The sequence below is a fragment of the Phycodurus eques genome, chromosome 4, assembly GCF_024500275.1.
Source record: "Phycodurus eques isolate BA_2022a chromosome 4, UOR_Pequ_1.1, whole genome shotgun sequence".
Classification (NCBI taxonomy): Eukaryota; Metazoa; Chordata; class Actinopteri; order Syngnathiformes; family Syngnathidae; genus Phycodurus; species Phycodurus eques.
Window position 1 is genome coordinate 26,858,783 of NC_084528.1, and position 18,058 is coordinate 26,876,840.

General features: G+C 42.1%; 1 protein-coding gene across 1 annotated transcript in view; it reads left to right on the top strand.

Moving 5' to 3' along the window:
- itga8 (integrin, alpha 8) overlaps positions 1 to 18,058 on the top strand; it is a 52,531-nt gene that overhangs the window by 2,167 nt on the left and 32,306 nt on the right. Inside the window, exons 3-10 of the mRNA XM_061674889.1 lie at positions 2,999 to 3,099; positions 3,715 to 3,838; positions 5,329 to 5,390; positions 5,829 to 5,874; positions 10,985 to 11,110; positions 13,558 to 13,602; positions 15,301 to 15,344; positions 17,554 to 17,610. Coding sequence (XP_061530873.1) covers positions 2,999 to 3,099; positions 3,715 to 3,838; positions 5,329 to 5,390; positions 5,829 to 5,874; positions 10,985 to 11,110; positions 13,558 to 13,602; positions 15,301 to 15,344; positions 17,554 to 17,610 — 605 coding nt within the window. The remainder of the gene's footprint in view (positions 1 to 2,998; positions 3,100 to 3,714; positions 3,839 to 5,328; positions 5,391 to 5,828; positions 5,875 to 10,984; positions 11,111 to 13,557; positions 13,603 to 15,300; positions 15,345 to 17,553; positions 17,611 to 18,058) is intronic.

Genomic DNA, 18,058 nt, shown 5'->3' on the forward strand with positions numbered 1-18,058 from the left:
TATATATTATTGTATACTGTATATACGGTGCCCAAGTCTTGGGCCACCACTACCTTTGTTGTTTTAATGAGCTTTTTTCACAGCTGTCATTTGGACATAATAAAGCAGTAGGACATACTGTATTTGGAAAGGGGTGGTGTAGAAGCCAAGGAAGAAGCCACAGATTTTCAGTGATTATCTATAAAGTAAATGTGTATTTAGACAGAAGAATAGTTGACACTGAATCGACGCCTCTGCTGGTTGTGGTTCATTCAATATTGCGTCAGTTGCTTCGAGACAGGACACCACTGTGTGCTACTGGTTAGCACGTCTGCCTAACAGTTCTGAGTTTCAGGGTTCGACTGTTGGCTCCAGCCATCCTATTTTAATTAGAGTTGGCCCGGCCTGATCCCATGATCAGGAATCGGGGCCCATCATGTGCTTCACAGCTGATCGGTATTAGATGAAAAAAGCGATGGTCATAAAAAGGTCATCAAATGAAGAAATAATCCTTTGATACAAAGATATTGCCCAATGGACGGCAGATATTGCATTTTACATTACACAATGTAACGTTTCTGATTCGTGTGGTGCCGTGAAAAGGAAAACAACAGCTGGGATTAGATTATAGCCATATACAAAGGTATCATGTTGGGATAGCTATATTTGAATAAATAAAAATAAAGACACTTGTGACAATTTGGATGCACTCGCTTCTTCTTAATGCATTGCTGAGGTGTCGGATTGCGACTTGGTATCGGCAGATATTCAAAATCAAATGACTCAGACTCGGGTGCAAAAAAAAAAATGGCATTGCGACATCCCTGGTTAGAAATGTTCCTGTTATTTCGGCTTCTTCCTAGATTCCAAAAACATGTATGTTAGGTGTATTGAAGACTTAGATTGTCCATAGGTGTTTTTTTTATTTTTTTTGGGGGGTTGCCTCTTGCTCAATGTCAGCTCACCCACAACTCTAATGAGGAAAAGCGCGTTACAAAATGGATGCCTGGATGCTTCAAGACGCAATTAATCACTACCCAAATTCCGACAATCAACGTGATTCTTAATAATTACCTGATAGATGAATATCTTTTTCTTTTTACTTATACAGGCAATAACATTACAGTACAAGTGAGTTGCATATTGTCAGTTGACAATGACTGCAACAAAATATTTTATTCATCTAATTCTGGTTAATTCTTCAAAAAAAGGCTTAGTTTTCTGAGTGTTTCTGGGTTAGTTGCGGGGTCTGCTGGAAGAGTAATAAGCCAGGAGCAGCAAGTGTGTGCTTGCATGCGTGCAGTAATCTAAATACCATTGTGTGTATCTCTTCATGCACTACGAGGTGATTGATGATCAAGGCTGTGTTGGATATTTCTAGAGTTACAGCAGGCCCATTATTACAGGACACACGTACACAATAACGAGGGCGAGAGTGGCAAACATCTGTGTGCATGTCTGTGTGTATGTATGTGTCTCGCTCTATGTGCTCTGCGATTGACTGCCATGGAGTCCAGGGTTGAAAAGGACAAGTAATTAGGATAGAAAATGGACGGATGGATGCTTTGTGGAACTGATGTCGAGGGCTTTTGTCAATTTGAATGGTTTGTGTTGGAGAATGTTCACCAGGATACACTCACCTGCCAAATTTGCTGAGTTGTCTCCAAAAAGGCAAGTGGAATGTAAATGGGGGAGTTTCACGAGGGCCTAATATGTGACTTTAATCGATGAATTATCCATCCATCCATTTTCTAAAGCATTAATCATCAATTCTGTTGAAACAACTGAAGCAACGAGAGGTGCCGTTGATTCAGTCCCAATTGGTTTCTGGTGTAAATAAGAACAAAATGAGGTCTGCTATGGGAAGTTGAACTACAATGGACTCCTCTATTCACGAATAGAGAAAATCCCCCCCCCCCAAAAAAAATTCTGAACCATGTTAGCACCGCCGGAAACAAACAACGTGGTGTTGGGCTACTAATACACTTTGCCACAAACAACAGAGGGACGTCTGTAAGTGATTTTTGAAAACACTTTTAGATGTGTGATGTACATAAAACATGATTTATGAGCGAGGTGAATGATAGTTAGCGTTTGGTTTTGACCTAAAATGGTCATCGCTAGCGTGCTAATGCTAATAGCAATTGCTTACCGTTGAGCATTTAGCTGTCTCAAATTCTGTACACCAAATTTATACCATACACTCAGTACCAACATATGCAGCATAAGTATCGATGTCCGTCCTCATAAATGAGAATAAAATGCATGTTAGTAGTTAAAAAAATATATATATAATAATAATAGTGGGCAAGGCGGGGCGATTATTATTCGATTATTCGACCAAAAATCAATAGGAAAATCGATTGTAAAAAGATTAGATCGTGATAGCCCTACCTGAAAGCATAATTTTAAAAAAGGTATTGTGACTAATGAGAATATTATGCTGATTTTCCAGGCAAAACCTTTAAATCAGTCAATGAATAATGACTGCACCATGTTCACCATGGCCAGTCATTGTTTTGAAGTGGTCAAGCCCAACATGTGCCCATGCATAGTGTTAGTTTGAGTGAACATATGTTGAAGGAAGGTGTTTAACAGGGATCCAGCTGCATTAATATTGGAAAATATCCACAAAGAAACATTTACACACACACACACACACACCATCACACCAATCTTAACACCATTTAGTTCAGTCAGTGGGAAGATGCTTGTAATGTGCTTGTTTGTCTCCCAGGTGTTTTCTTTTACCAGATTTAGCTATTTAAAAAAAAAAAAAAAAAGGACCACTAACATCCTGACGAATGCCTGTTTCTGTGGAGCAAGTGTTGTTTGGGTGTTTATTTATTGGTCTGTTAAATTGCTTGTTTTATCAAGGACAAATGCTTTCCATCCTCTCAAACTCCAAGAATGGATTCACAGTGCCAAAGTTCGTGTCATCTTTTGCTGGTATCAATAAATGTGTGTTTTTTTTTTTAATTTTATTTTTTTAATATCAAACTTTTATTCTTCTCTATAGATAACCGCATGATAAAGGTAAGTGGCAGCAGAGAACCTTTGGAGTTTAAGTCCCACCAGTGGTTCGGAGCATCAGTTAGGACACATAAAGGCAAAGTGGTGGTAAGTAGTCACTGGAAAATTGTAATAAAATATTTATTGTCATTTTTGCAGAAAAAATGAAAAGCAGTTTGACAGGTGTAGTGGCACGCCAAACTATATATCAAAGCAAACGATGTACAATGAGGTGCATAATAGTTGTTATAGATCTACGGCAGTAAAAAGAAATCAAGAGCCTGTGTGCTGTAATATGAGTAGCAGTATAAAAGTGGTTTATGATGTAACAATAATAATGAAATATAAGACTATTTACTGGTGGCGTGTAAACGTTATGGGAGCAAGTATTGCATTATAACGTGCAGTGGATTTGAATTCAGTGATGAACCTAATCTACTGTGGTTAAAAATATACTGTAAATATTTCAGAATGTTATGTTAAAATATCTATGTACACGTACACTAATGAAATGCAGTTATGGATATAATATGAATTTGGCCATAATGGAAATGTACCTATTTCACATTGTATGACCACAACATAGACATTATCTTTTAGTTTTCTTTGTTTTTATAAATACTTTCATAAAAAATATTTTAGGCATATCAAATTAATGGCTCTGCTAACTCTCCTGCTTTTGAGGTTGTTTTTCAAAAAGTAAACGTGTGATGTATTGTGCAGGCGTGCGCTCCTCTCTACCACTGGCGCACGGTGAAGCTGAGCGGGGAGATGGATCCCGTGGGTACCTGCTACGTGGCCGTCCAGAACTTCAGTGCCTACGCGGAATACTCGCCATGTCGGACCAGTGAGTCACTCTACGATTCCGCCTCCACTTCCTTTTCACCTCACCTTTTTTTGTGTGGTTTTTTTTTTGTATGAATACATATGAATATATATATCATATGAATACAAATGTAGGTGTGTGTGTGTGTGTGTGTGTGTGTGTGTGAGAGAGAGAGAGAGAGAGTGAGAGCAAGTGGAATCAGTACCACACTTTGGGAATAATTGTTCCAAGTCCAGTATCATCTGTTCAGAAATGTTTTTCATGCAAAAGTATCTGCATTTAAGCCTTGAACCTTGCACCACCCTAACCCACCTCGCATCTTCGCACACTACCCGTAACATTAGGTACACTTAAACAAGCTACAATCTCAATGTTTGGTTTAACATTAAGTATTATTGTGGTTTTAGTTTGCATCGTGTACATCATGCATCATCCCAAGATTTGTTTGTAATGATTTTTATACCTTTTGTAGCTACGAGTGGGTCAAACTATTAGAAACAGATGATGCAATGGCTGCAAACTACAACCACAATAAGCACATAAATTAACACCTATCTAAAAATGAATAAAATACCACGTAGACATTGTGTGCAATCAAAACAGTTGTTATCTGATGCAGCTCTTGTGCATCTGATTAGATGTCCATCAAAAGAGATTATCCTACTATCTCATGCTGACCCTCCAAGTTGCTCCCAACACCAAATACTCTACAGATAAATAGAGTTGCTACCTTACATCTTACTTTAAAGTCCTCCCCCACTGATAGTATGTCAGTGTCTCTTTTCTGTCATCTTAATGGCCTTGCACCCTAACCCTCCCGCCCTGCGGGGTGATATGAGCATGAGAAGCACGAAAGAAGGCTATCAGGTGGCAAATTATAAACAGCAGATCGGATACGGCCTTTATCGTCGGCTTCTCCACGAGCAAGTCCTTCACTTTTCAGACTCAAACATACACGTGTACGCTCTAGGCATCGCACAGATATTAATTTTGTGTGTGTGTGTCTATGTGTCTGTGTGCCAGTGCAAAGAAAGCCCCACTTAACACAGTGAACCATGCTGTTCTCTGGGGGGACGTAAAGCTGCGCTTTATATCCTATCATATGTCTAATTTCTGCGTTTCTACACTTGAATGTGCACCCTCCCTGCATCCCATAAATCACGCTGTGTTTATACACGCATGTACTTTGTTACACATCATAAAGCTTCACTTCGGGGTGCCTCGAACATGGGGAACAATCTATCTTTTTTTACTTTCATGCGCAGTTAGGCGAGCAAATAAAAACACGCCTTCGACCATATTGTTTTTCTTTTTTACTTTTTTTTATGGAATTGTTTCATCTGATAGAATACTCACCCAAGTCAGATGAGCGTCTAGCTCCAGAAAACAAACATTTCCACTGATTAAAACAAATGATGTGCTGCCTTTTCATGCTCAATTGTGTGTGTGTGTGTGTGTGTGTGTGTGTGTGTGTGTGTGCGCGCGTGTGCGTGTGTGCGTGTTGTTTGCAGATGACCCGGACCCAGAGGGGCAGGGCTTTTGCCAGGCGGGCTTCAGTGTGGATTTCACCAAGGTATAAATGAATGCAACGCTAGCACATTACTGGCAATGCCTCCTTGAGCACATCACAACACGTCCCTTCGTAAAGTTACAAGCCAAGACCTCCCTTCTGAGAGTTATTGTGAAAGATGGTCAGCCTGTTTGTCCCATGGGGAGCCTCTCGTCCCAATGCGCCTCCTAACACAATAGACTAAATGCACACATTTATATGCATTATTTCACTGTAAAGTCACCGGGACCTTTAACCTCCATCCCACGGTCCAACGTAACCCTCCTGTACAGGAAGCTCTCACTCCGCGAAAGTTGTCAACATGTATGACAGCAGGATTCAAGCATGCACACATATGCACAAACATACCCACACGGGACCATTTTGTTGCCACGCAAATAGTCACATGCCCTCCCAACTTCCTGTCACATGATTGACCGCAAGTAATTGTATTTATTCCAGGAAGGAAGGCTGGTGGTAGGAGGCCCTGGAAGCTTTTACTGGCAAGGTAAATGCAGGAACACACTTTGCATACACTAAAGTGATGGAGTGGAACCTCTGAAGTCAAATCATTTTGTATTCAACCAAACATCCATCCATAAAGTCCCCAAAAGGTGACTGGAATATAAACAATGACATTTAATGAGTCCCTAACATGTAACTCTAACCCATGAATTATCCATGCGTCCATTTTCTGTACTCCTTATCCTCATTAGGGTCATGTGTGTGCTAGAGCCGATCAAAGCTGACTTTGCAATGTAGGAGGAAATAGTAAGTAGAAATAGCGTATTAGTCAACCCACACAAGCACGAGGGGAACGTGCACAGGAAAGCCGGAATTGGGATTCGAACCCCAGACCTCAAAACTGTGAGGCAGAGAGCTAGCAATTAGTACACCGTGCTGCAAATTCATCCAAATGTTTCAGGTAAAATACACATCCAAATTCCCGTGAGACGGGCTCGTCTGCAGCGTCACCGCGTTGTTTTGGGCATTTAAGTAACGACACCGAGCTGTTCTGTAAATTGTGACTTCCAGGGATGAGACAGTTTTGGAGTCTGGGCATACTAGTTAGCTAACTGCATGCTGTAATGGTATAAATGGGCCAAGTACTAATTAACTCACAAATGCAGCGGATAATCACTGATGAGGAAAAAAAAAAATCACTTTAGCCATACCCTCAAAAAAAATCAGGAAAACTGAACTGAACAGAGCCAGTTTAACGCAGCGGGCTCTATTTTCATGACTGGAGCATTGGCTGGCAACCAGTTCAGGGTGTACCCCGCCTCCTGCCCGATGACAGCTGGGATCGGCTCCAGCACGCCCGCGACCCTAGAGAGGAGAAGCGGCTCAGAAAATGGATGGATGGAGCATTGAATGTTAGCGGGTACCATTATTAAATACAGAATTACCAGGTGAAAACCTCTGGCGACTTAAATATATCCACGGACCTCATTGATCTCTGTCTGTCTGCCTGCATGTGCCCTGATCAAATTCAGACGTGGTCCCAGTAGACGGAAGTTTAGATGAACTTTCTGACACCAAAATCTCACCCCGCCAAACTTGATGCAGATGCATCTGCCAAATTGACAAACACGCACAGTGAGTACTCTTGCGCTTGTACGAAAATCAAAATGCGCCACTTTTTACACCGAAGCGCAGCTGCGCTTTCTACGAAAATAGAGCCCTGTATCTCCAGAATTCAGTTCTACATAGTTCTTAGTCTCTGCACATTTTCACCATTTATGTTCAAACATCAAACCGTGTGTAATCTATTTTGAAACAAATCTCTCAATTCATTTCACAGGGTCTTTAAATAAACAGCATGGTAAATATCGGTTTTAAAATCACGAAGGTTTGACCCAAGAGCAGATTAATTTCAATGGGGAAAAAAATCTGAGGTCGACCAGCAATCCTGGATTGAAATTGAAATTGTGTTCGACATTAGAGGTTCCACGGCATGTTGACAGAATGGTATTAATATGAGTGAAGGTGATGAGTGTAGCAGTCATAAACTCCCACACAGGCACACACACGGACGCACGCAGACGCACACACACACACACACACACGTCAAACACAGTGGCGCACTTGGCAGATAAAAGCAGTGTTATCGCAAAGATATGACACAGAAGACTTTTCTTTCCTTACTTTTCCCCTTTCCCTTCACCCCATATATTTCACATCTATAACAGTGACAGGAAGTGGGTGTTTGGGCTCCATAATGAGCTGATCTGGGGGGGGTAAATGGAGCGGGAAGGGACGGCCCCTTTGCTCCATGATTATGCTCGCAGGAGGAGGAGGGTCTGAGAAGGGAAGGTGGCAGTTGTGATAGCGGGTCATTAAGAAGATGACAGTAACGTGTTGCAGAAGGCCGCGAGAGGGATGCGAGGTGAGGGGCGGGGGTTAAGGATTTAGACATCGCTGATGCATTTCCCACACGATGGATTGCTTGCAGGATTTCGACTTCAAGCATAATGCTGAAATGTCATATAAGTGGGCTTTACCCGTACAAGTATGCTAGTATGCCACTACTCCAGGTGTGCTCTCCAGGGGTCCCTCCTTTCCTCATCACTTATTCTAAATTAGGGAAAGCACTGTTCTGCAGATGCTCATTCATCTCTCATTTCCTGTTGGTGTCATTGGGCAGTGTCTCATTTATTCAAGATGGCGCAAAGAGAAGCTAGAATACAGCGCAGACCTCCGCCAAGGTTGACTATTTCTGTGTTTGTTTGTGCGTCAGTTTGTTATGTAAAGTAGGTGACTACTTCCTGGTTCCAGGGCCATTGTAACTCAAACGCTATAGAGAGTCACAAAATTCAAACATTGTACGGTTGGTTGGTTTGTTAGTCAGCTGACTACTTCCTGGTGTGCTGAGGATGACGCAAGACTATAGGAGAATGGTTCCATTGTGATGAAAAAGCAAAGCAAAACAAATCTTATTGCTGTGCTTCTTTTCTGTTTCTCCATGCATCATTTTAGTTAGCAGGCTACTTTCTGGTTTACGTAGAATACAGACAAGCTCATGGGACTTTACAATGGGAAAGCATTGCATTCTGCGGCGGGAACAATGGTCGTCTCATGACTCAAATTTCGAAAAGAGAAAAATAAATTAGTCTTGCAAAAAAACTAAAATCATAGAGAGCCGTGTTTGTTTCTCCATGGGTTTGTTAGGTTGCTAGATACTTGGGATGATGATGGGATCATACATTTTTGTTTCTGTTACGGTTACAGGGATAACTTTTCTCATTCTGGCTCATGAAAAAAAAAAAATAATAATAATAATAAATTCCTCCAAAAATACTGGGGGAAAAAAAAAACACATAAATGGAATGGCCTATATTTGTTCATTGTGGGTTTCTTCGTGACTTGGTCATCATTGTCATTTGCGCGCACAACCAATGTTTACCGAAACTACAATTGTTAGTACTTGCACTAGCTAGCTACCTAGCTAGCTACATAACATTATGTTGCCTGCTTGCTAGCGGTATTAAAAGTGCGTGGACATTGCCTCAACCTCTTCTTGTAAGAAAGGACAGCCCAAACCGTCCTCTCCGGAGCACCCAAGGATGACACCACACCCGTTTTTTTTCCTTCTTTTTGTTCTTTTATTTCAACATAAAACTATCACCATGGAAATAATTATATCAGGTAGCGTTGACACGTTCTCTCATCCCACCTCACCCAACAGTTTGAGTTTACAAGATTAGCCCAACGATCGTAAAAGATGGGATATTGATATGATATGAATACGTCGTGTATTATGTGTCGTGTGACGGAGACACAGCATTATTTTATGGCAGTAGTCTGACATAGTGCCATCGTGAGAGACCAAATTTGTCTTGTCGTCTCATCCATGCAATAGCTGACTACTTGTTGGTTCCGGGGCCAATTTATTTTGGAGAAGGGGGAAAGAGTTGCAATGGGACTCAAATGACAAAGAGAAAATCAAACAAAAGCTATAATTTTTACACTTTTTCCATCCATTAGTTAGTTAGCTGACTACTACCCGGTTTGTGTATGATGATGCAAGATGCTTTTGATTCTGGTGCAGATGTTTATGGGGAGTGAGGGGAACTTTTCATTTTCATTGTGACACAATTTGAAAAATTAAAAAAAAATGTTTTGGTCTGCCAAACCCATCATGGAATGCTGCTGTTGTTTGTGTTTGCTTGTCTGTTTGTTTATTTGGCTACTTCGTATTTCATGCAGATGGTGGGAACACTTACATTTTGTGTTAGTTTGTCTATCCATTTATTAGTTCGCAGGCTTCTTCAGTTGTGTGATTTTTCTCTGTAGGTTTTCAGTGATCCAGGTCATGGAAATCTGGAAAAGTTCAATCATGGCATTTGTTTTTAATGACCAAAAAGAGTCCAGTTGCTTTAAATCAACTGTTGCTGATTGCGTAACTTTTGCATAATCCTGCTAACTAACTAACCCAACCAACAATGGGCAATCAAAACAACACACTAGTAGTCCTTTAGCAGAGCTCAAATTAATTTTAAAAAGACAGAAACAACTGTGTAGAAACCACCAAACAATATTTGTATGATTCAGGTTTATTGTTTGTCAGTGGTGCCGTTGTTACTTTAATGATGAACTTTGCAGCATGTAAAAGCCACACTAGACCACACTAATGGACTGCTCCCTCTTGACTCGACTCAACAAGGCCGGCTGCCTCCAGTTAAAATACTTCCTCTTAATGTTTATAAAAGCACTTCGCCTGGATTTTATGGACTCTTATATGAAAAAATCATCATCAGTATTGGAGCCATTTCGTGTATACTCCCTGGAAACTTCATTACGATATCCAATACAAGACCTATATCAAACATTCTCTTTAAAAAGATGATAACGCTCAGTTTTGATTGACATCGCCAGGGAGGCATTCATTTAACAATATGTTTATTATTGTGGCTATAGTTTGCAGTGGTGAAGAAATTTAGTGTGTCATACTGAGACTAGCATATTATAAACATCTGTCAGTATGATACAGTGCAGGTCCACGCCAACCACCGCAATATGCACATTCTGAAGTTGGGCCTAATGTTGTGGCCAATGAGTGTATAGTCAGCTCATTCCTTGGTGTTAGGGCTGCTCCATTATAAAACGACATGTCATTAGTCAAGTTTAATCATGAGTTTAATGTGTTGATGTGTTATTTGGGTAGATAAAGTCAGTCCAAGTCGGCAATGTTGAGCTGCTAGGAGGGTTAAGAGGGCACCGTTTCCTCTGGCAAAGTACAAACACACACACACATGCACATAAAAGAGGATTTATGGAAGGTTGAGTATGGCTGTAGATAATATGGTTTGTTTGTTTGACCTGCTGTTCAACAGCAGAGCAAAGGTGTTGTTTGTGTCTCTGTGAGTGCGGATAAATCAAAAACCCTCACTGTGGAAAAAGACATGTTTTCTTTCGTTTTAAGGAACTTTAGAAATATGTTTCCTGTTTTTTTCCTCTACTAATGATGGGTTTTACCTTCCTTCGGGGATGACTCCGATGTGTCGTTAGCTCTATACGCTCAGGGCGTCCGTGCTGACACGCGGCGCGAACACAACAGATAAGACATTTTTGTTTGTTCTAAGTATCTCTGTATGTGCATCTTTGTGTGTGGGCAGGTCAGGTGATGACAGCAGGCGTAGCCGAGATACTGAACGGCTACTCCTTGAAAGCCGTGCTGAGACGCGTTCCAGGAGAGAAACACACCGCCGCTGCCGAAGAGACATACGATGACAGTTACCTCGGTAAAAATTCACAATTGTCCTTTTACTATACTAGAGTCAATAGTCGTTATCGCCCAAAAAAAAACAGGCAGTCTGTCTTTTCCAGGATCAATTTCTGATATTTCTTTAAAGATGATAAACTTGGCTATCATCTTAGCTGGGGTTCTTGCTCTATAACGTTGAACAATAATTCCAGAGAATTAGAAGAATATTATCTGTTGTATAATACATCTACGATGCCCACGTGTACAATGCTAACTTTAAGTCCTGACCTGGAAGAGAGGTCGACAAGTGGTCCCCAACCTTCACTTGTGTCTTTCGACCCTCAACCACAACACCGTCCAGTTGGCAGGTCAGCAGAGACCGCCCATCTCTTCCAGGCTTCCAGCTTGTGTCGGAGCCAAAATGAGGCTCTCTCTGACGCTTCTCCCAGCCTACGAACGGATGATTTCCTCAAGTAGCCATTCAGTCCAACCTTTGTCACTAGATTCCACACTGATGGAGCTGGGAATCGTCAACACCACCATCATCAGCAAAGTTGTCCACCCCTTATCCCAGTGATCTTGAGCAAGTTGCTGGTATTTAGGCTTTTTTCACTCTACAGCTTCTTTACGGCCCTTCGCCCACGACATTGTCAACTCCAGCAGGATTTTTTTTCCCCCCCTCTAGAGACTACATGATTATGTCGGGCTGTAGAGTTGTGGACAGGACCACCTCTGGGAAGTGGCGTTTCCTTCCAGGGTCTACCTCCATTTCCCATCCCTGGGCTCACTGTCGTGGGTTCTGCCTGAATTAGATGTGGACGGAGCTCAGCGGTGTTCTTTCTTTGAATGGTTATTTATTGCTCCAGGATGTCTGCAAGCACTGCTAACAACTTGTCGTGCTGCCATCAATATTTCACCTGTGTCAGTGTGATCTTACAACCTGACAGAATGTGCGCCATTGTACCTTTCCAGTCACACAATCTGCACAGCGTGTCCTCCCTCATCCCCACCTGTGCAAACCGACTGAGGTTGCTTAAGTGTCATAGTGCTCTAAGAGTAGAAAGGATATATGGAGGAGCTGCTACCGCCACAGTTCACTCCATGCAATTGTTTTCTTTGGGAGGTTCCACGTCATCCAGGCGCCTTGAGTTGCAAGCTCAATGGAATTTGCTCTTCTCCCTTTTCCCTCGGGATTCCGGACTTCATTCTTGCCCCTCGGGGTGGACTTTGACCACTGCTGGAAATGTGCCCTACACAGACCCTGTCTTCCAGTGCAAGGGTTTCTGATGAGGTCTTTGGTCCTGAGAGAACATTCAGCCTCATTAATTGCCATCCTGGTGGCTTAAAAAAATAGTGAAGTGCTAGAATTCTAAAAGTTTCATTAGTTTAATTTATTTTGAGCGATTTCTTTTCTGCAATCTTAGAATTATTATTACATGAAGTAAACTTTTCTATGCATTTGCCGATTTTTACCTGCAAACTCTTTTTAATGGTGTTCAAAACTTCTTTTCCTTTGGGGTTGTCCCTTTAGGGGTCGCCACAGCACGTCATCCTTTTCCATGTAAGCCTATCTCCTGCATCCTCCTCTCGAACAACAACTGCCCTCATGTCTTCCCTCACGACATCCATCAACCTTCCCTTTGGTCTTCCTCTAGCTCTCTTGCCTGGCAGCTCCATCCTCATCATCCTTCTACCAATATACTCACTATTTCTCCTCTGGACGTGTCCAAACCATCAAAGTCTGCTCTCTCTAACTTTGTCTCCAAAATATCGAACCTTAGCTGTCCCTCTGATGAGCTCATTTCTAATTTTATCCAACCTGGTCACTCCGAGAGCGAACCTTAACATTTTCATTTCTGCCACCTCCAGCTCTACTTCCTGTCTCTAATCCGTACATCATGGCTGGCCTCACCACTGTTTTATAAACTTTGCTCTTCTTCCTAGCAGAGACTCTTCTGTCACATAACACACCTGACACCTTCCTCCACCCGTTCCAACCTGCTTGGACCCGTTTCTTCACTTCCTGACCACACTCACCATTGCTCTGGACGGTTGACCCCAAGTATTTAAAGTCTTTCACCCTTGCTATCTCTTCTCCCTGTAGCCTCACTCTTCCCCCACCACCCCTCTCATTCATGCACATATATTCTGTCTTACTTCGGCTAATCTTCATTCCTCTGCTTTCCAGTGCATGCCTCCATCTTTCCAATTGTTCCTTCACCTGTTCCCTGCTTTCACTGCAGGACACAATGTCATCTGCAAACATCATGGTCCACGGGGATTTCAGTCTAACCTCATCTGCCATATGGTGTTCAAAACTAACTTTGTCAAAACCACTGGCCCGAGTAAAGTTACACCAGCTTATCTAATTGTAGGTTTTATTGTCAGGGGTGGTTTTGGATTGTCCAATTTCATAATGTCATTTGTAAATGTTTCCCAAATGTTACCAACATGTCGTAATGTGTAAATGATGTCTCCCTCTAGGTTACTCTGTGGCGGTGGGGGAGTTTACCGGAGATTCGGAACAAGGTGAGAAAACCAACAGTGAACACATATAGCACCAACAACCACAAGTTGTCTCCTTCCTACATCGGATGCACACTGTGGAGTGTAATCGGGTGACCCAAAGGAGGCGAGTGCACAGCTGGGTGACAATATGCGGCTCTGAACTCATAGGCAATAATGCGAACTTTCTCTAAATGTCTGGGTCACGACCCCGAGGGGACATGTCTTTGGGAATTACTGATAAAGGGATTTCCTGCGCTCCACTTTGACTGATTAGAATGATTAGTGACCGACTCTGCAGACCTCTCCAGGTTTAGAGTTTCTTCTGGACTTAAACAAAATGGGTAATCATGCTGTGCTGGATGGATTTAGTAGGATTTCATACAAAAAGAAAGTGGGCAAATCTTTTGAGTTTCTTGAAAATGCATTTCTTGGGCGGGGGGGGGGGGATAAAAATGCAACCCCTCAAAGAGTGGCTTCAGGTGCAGTGTCCACTTAAATAAATAGTTTTCGAAAGTAAATGCAGTGATTTCAGTTTATAGCATTTGAACCATTTTAACGCCGTTTCTAACTCTATTGCTAACCAAACCAGCGGCACTAAAAACTCTCCAATGATTTAACATGTGGAGTCTTACCGCTTGATGCAAGTGAGTTCCGTGCGCAGTATTAAATATGCTCTTACATTATGTGGAGACAACTTCTTTCACAGCAATTAGGGTCCCTGTAGACCTGAGCTCACCCCACAATGTGATGAGGTTCCATGTTTTGGGACCGACATGACTTAATTTGTTCTGCCCAATCTACCTCAGTTCTATTTCTCCATAATAGTCCTTTTTATTTAGTTTCAAACTCCAGTGTCATTTCACGTCAATTGTAATACACTATACAGATAACGTTGTTTAATAGTGTTTACACAATAAAGGCCTCCAATTAGACAAATAGACGTAACTCAATACCCCAACAACTAGTTGTGGAAATACAGTATATTTCCTCTTTATTTCAGCACACACCCCAAAAATATGATATATTTTTACATGTACTTCACTCAGAAGCTCATTTTCAATTAGACACATTCAGAGTTGTATCACTTGGTTAGTATTACACTCAAGGACTGTCAATAAAATTCAACACAAACATGTATTGTTGAAGGAAACTTTAGATTTATATTGCTTCCTTTTCGGCCAACATTGCTGCCAATGTCATTGCCTCCATTTGTCATGTCCTAGCGCCACTTTGCCACTCACCATTTAGTGGGACTTTTACAGAATGAGCTCGCATTTAAACACCCCCATACTACAATTCAAAGGCCCTCTGGCACAACACACGTCAGAGACTCTTAAAAGTTACGCAAGCCTTTGGATGCAATTGTTGAAGTGTGAAGCTTGGTCTTGGTCACCGAGTCTTCTTCACAATGGCAAACTGGTCGTAACTTAAAGTTCTGACGGTGCTGGGAAGTTGTGCTTTATGGCCTTGTGGTTATAGGGAAGAGCTGGAGGGCAGGAAAGCAGAGGGTCTATCTGTTCGCCCCGAGACGTTAATTGCACCGCAGGCATCAGTCACTGCTACAGCCGATCATTCAGTGTGTTTGCAACGCTTCTCTTCTCACTGTCAGTCCACTGTTTAGCGTTTTAAAGCCATTGACAAACCTCTGTCGAACCCCGTCTTTGATTGTATGGCTTTCCCACACATGCGCTAATTCAAGTCTGTTTTGGAATTTTTCAGAGCTTATAGCCGGAGTGCCAAGAGGAGCGCAGAACTTTGGCTATGTGAGTATGGACACAGGAATGCAAAACGTACTTGAGATTGGTGTGTTTTTGCAAGGATTTGGGAGGAAATCGTACAATAAGTTGAGAACCTTGACGATCAAAGTGGCGTCACTGCATTTGAATGACCCCTGAACTCAAGTGCAAACACCCCCCCAGGCCCCCACCCCCAATCCCACAAGTGATAGAGGAAAAAGGTCCTGCTGCAATGTCCTTCACAGGCATGCAGTGCAAACAACATTTGATTTTGTAACATTCTAACAAAATATTGTTGTTTTTTTCTATTAAATACAGTATTATTTATTCTATGGACCACTACCAAATTCTCAGCATTGCAAATTAAAGGAGAAAAAGGATGAGAAAGGAATAGAGGAAGATTTGTGGATATGTCAAGGTATGCTACAAAATGTTTGTATATTTTGGCAACATAATTGATAGTTTTACAGTATAATGATCATAATATATGTATTGACATCACAACACAGCGGCACGGTGGCCGACTGGTTAGAGCGTCAGCCTCACAGTTCTGAGGACCGGGGTTCAATCCCCGGCCCCGCCTGTGTGGAGTTTGCATGTTCTCCCCATGCCTGCGTGGGTTTTCTCCGGGCACTCCGGTTTCCTCCCACATCCCAAAAACATGCATTCATTGGAGACTCTAAATTGCCCGTAGGTGTGACTGTGAGTGCGAATGGTTGTTGGTTTGTATGTGCCCTGCGATTAGCTGGCAACCAGTTCAGGGTGTACCCCGCCTCCTGCCCGATGATCGCTGGGATAGGTTCCAGCACGCCCGCGACCCCAGTGAGGAGAAGCGGTTCAGAAAATGGATGGATGGATGGACATCGCAACACAACAATATCTATGTAACGGATGAAAGGAAAACATACTCTTCTTGCAGATTAAGCATATGTCACAATTTAAAAACTGAAACAAGTGGAAAAAAATCTGTTTTCTTTTCCAATAAAAGGGTTGTTTGTCGAATTAAGATTTTTATTGGGGAGCAAGGAAAGAACAGTATATTCACCCCTACGTATTCTATAAGAACATAACATAAGCAGCAGTTGCAACAGCACATACTTGATCATCTGATGGCGACAGTGTTAATTTACAATATCTAATGTTGGTTCTCTATATGAATGCTGTGGCCGTGAGAGATAATAACACGATGTCCCACCGCATTGTGATTCTTCGTTCTTATTACGTGGCATAAGAAGGCAGGCTTTCAGTTACTGCCATTACTGTTTTTCATTTGCTTGTTTTACATTCATGACCCAGAATGTTTTTTATTCAAACGTTTACTGTAATTACGACCACATAGGTTTGTGATACACCACAGGACGATTTATACAAATTTGGGTTATGTCACCGTCGTAGGAACTGAACTCTATCGTAAAGCTAGGACAGCGCCCGCCCTCCCCCCCCGTGTGTGTTTGCACGTGGCTCGCTCAGACGCCCTATGTGATGCGGTGCGTTCAACTGGTGTGTGCTCTTATGGGAACTTGTCCTGGGGCTGACTGTGCCGGTCCTCCCTAATGACACACTGCTTCCGCCGCATGTGGAGGGTGCTGACCCCACGTCACCCCGGTAACCCGCCTTCACACACACGACCCCCCCGGCTTAACCTGCAACCACAGTGCACGCAGAGTACACACGCACTCTGCAACACTGTGTATAATAAGTGGAATAGGGGATGCAGTTTGGTTGTGTTCATGTCCCTGACAACCATCTCACTGAGACCAGTTACCGTTTCACGTTATGAATCTGATATTTGTGTTTATCTTCATCTCTCTTTCTGTTTGTAAAACAATGCCGGTTTAGTGTGTCTTTAAAACATCTGTGATTGGGTCAAGCAGTCTACTCCTGTGTGTGTGTGTGTGTGTGTGTGTGTGTGCGCGCGTGTGTGTGTTAAGCCCCCCGGCTGTCTCCATGTGGTTGTTATTTTAGGTCTTATGAAGGAATTCTCAGCCTCCCCCTCTATCCCCATCTCCCCACAAGCAGCGTTACTTTTGGGGGAACGAGGGAGTGAGAAGGGGGATTAAAGGGGAGCACAGGGGATGGTAATGGTGGAGGGCAGGAGAAAAAAGAGGCATTTAAGCTTTTTGGTGTGGGTTTTAGTGTTAGCTTTTTTTTTTCGCATTGTTTTGTATGTTTAGTTTGCTGTGTGGTAAGGACAAAATGTGCTGAGGCATCACAAGTGGTCCTTCTGCTTCTTTAGGTGGTGATGATCAACTCCTCCAACCTGATCTTCATCCAGAATTTCATAGGGGAACAGGTAGAAGCATCAGCACATCCCACTCATTCCTCACCCATGCATTTCCTAATGCAAAGTGCAACGGGTATTTGTAGTGTCTCTGCCATTTTAATACAGAGCACAAATTCATTTTTGAAAATTTATTTGTATGAATATATTTGTGTCATCATCTTTTTAGTGCTGTTTTGGGAGTATTTTCTGCAGTGTGTATTGGACAAGAATGTGTTTTTGAATTGCCCTGTGATGCGAGTGTAACTGGCATACACTGAAAATGTCTGTTAAATTTCCAAGGAACTTTCTGTTGGATGTTGGGGGATTTGGGAAATATTTGAAGTTGAACAGTTTCCATATAAATTAATGACATTATAAGTTCTTGAATGATAAAAATCACGATAAGTTCCAAATGTTACCGTAGGAAATTATTGTATGTGTTTTGTGTTTTTACTGTAGTAAGATTTACATAAGTGAA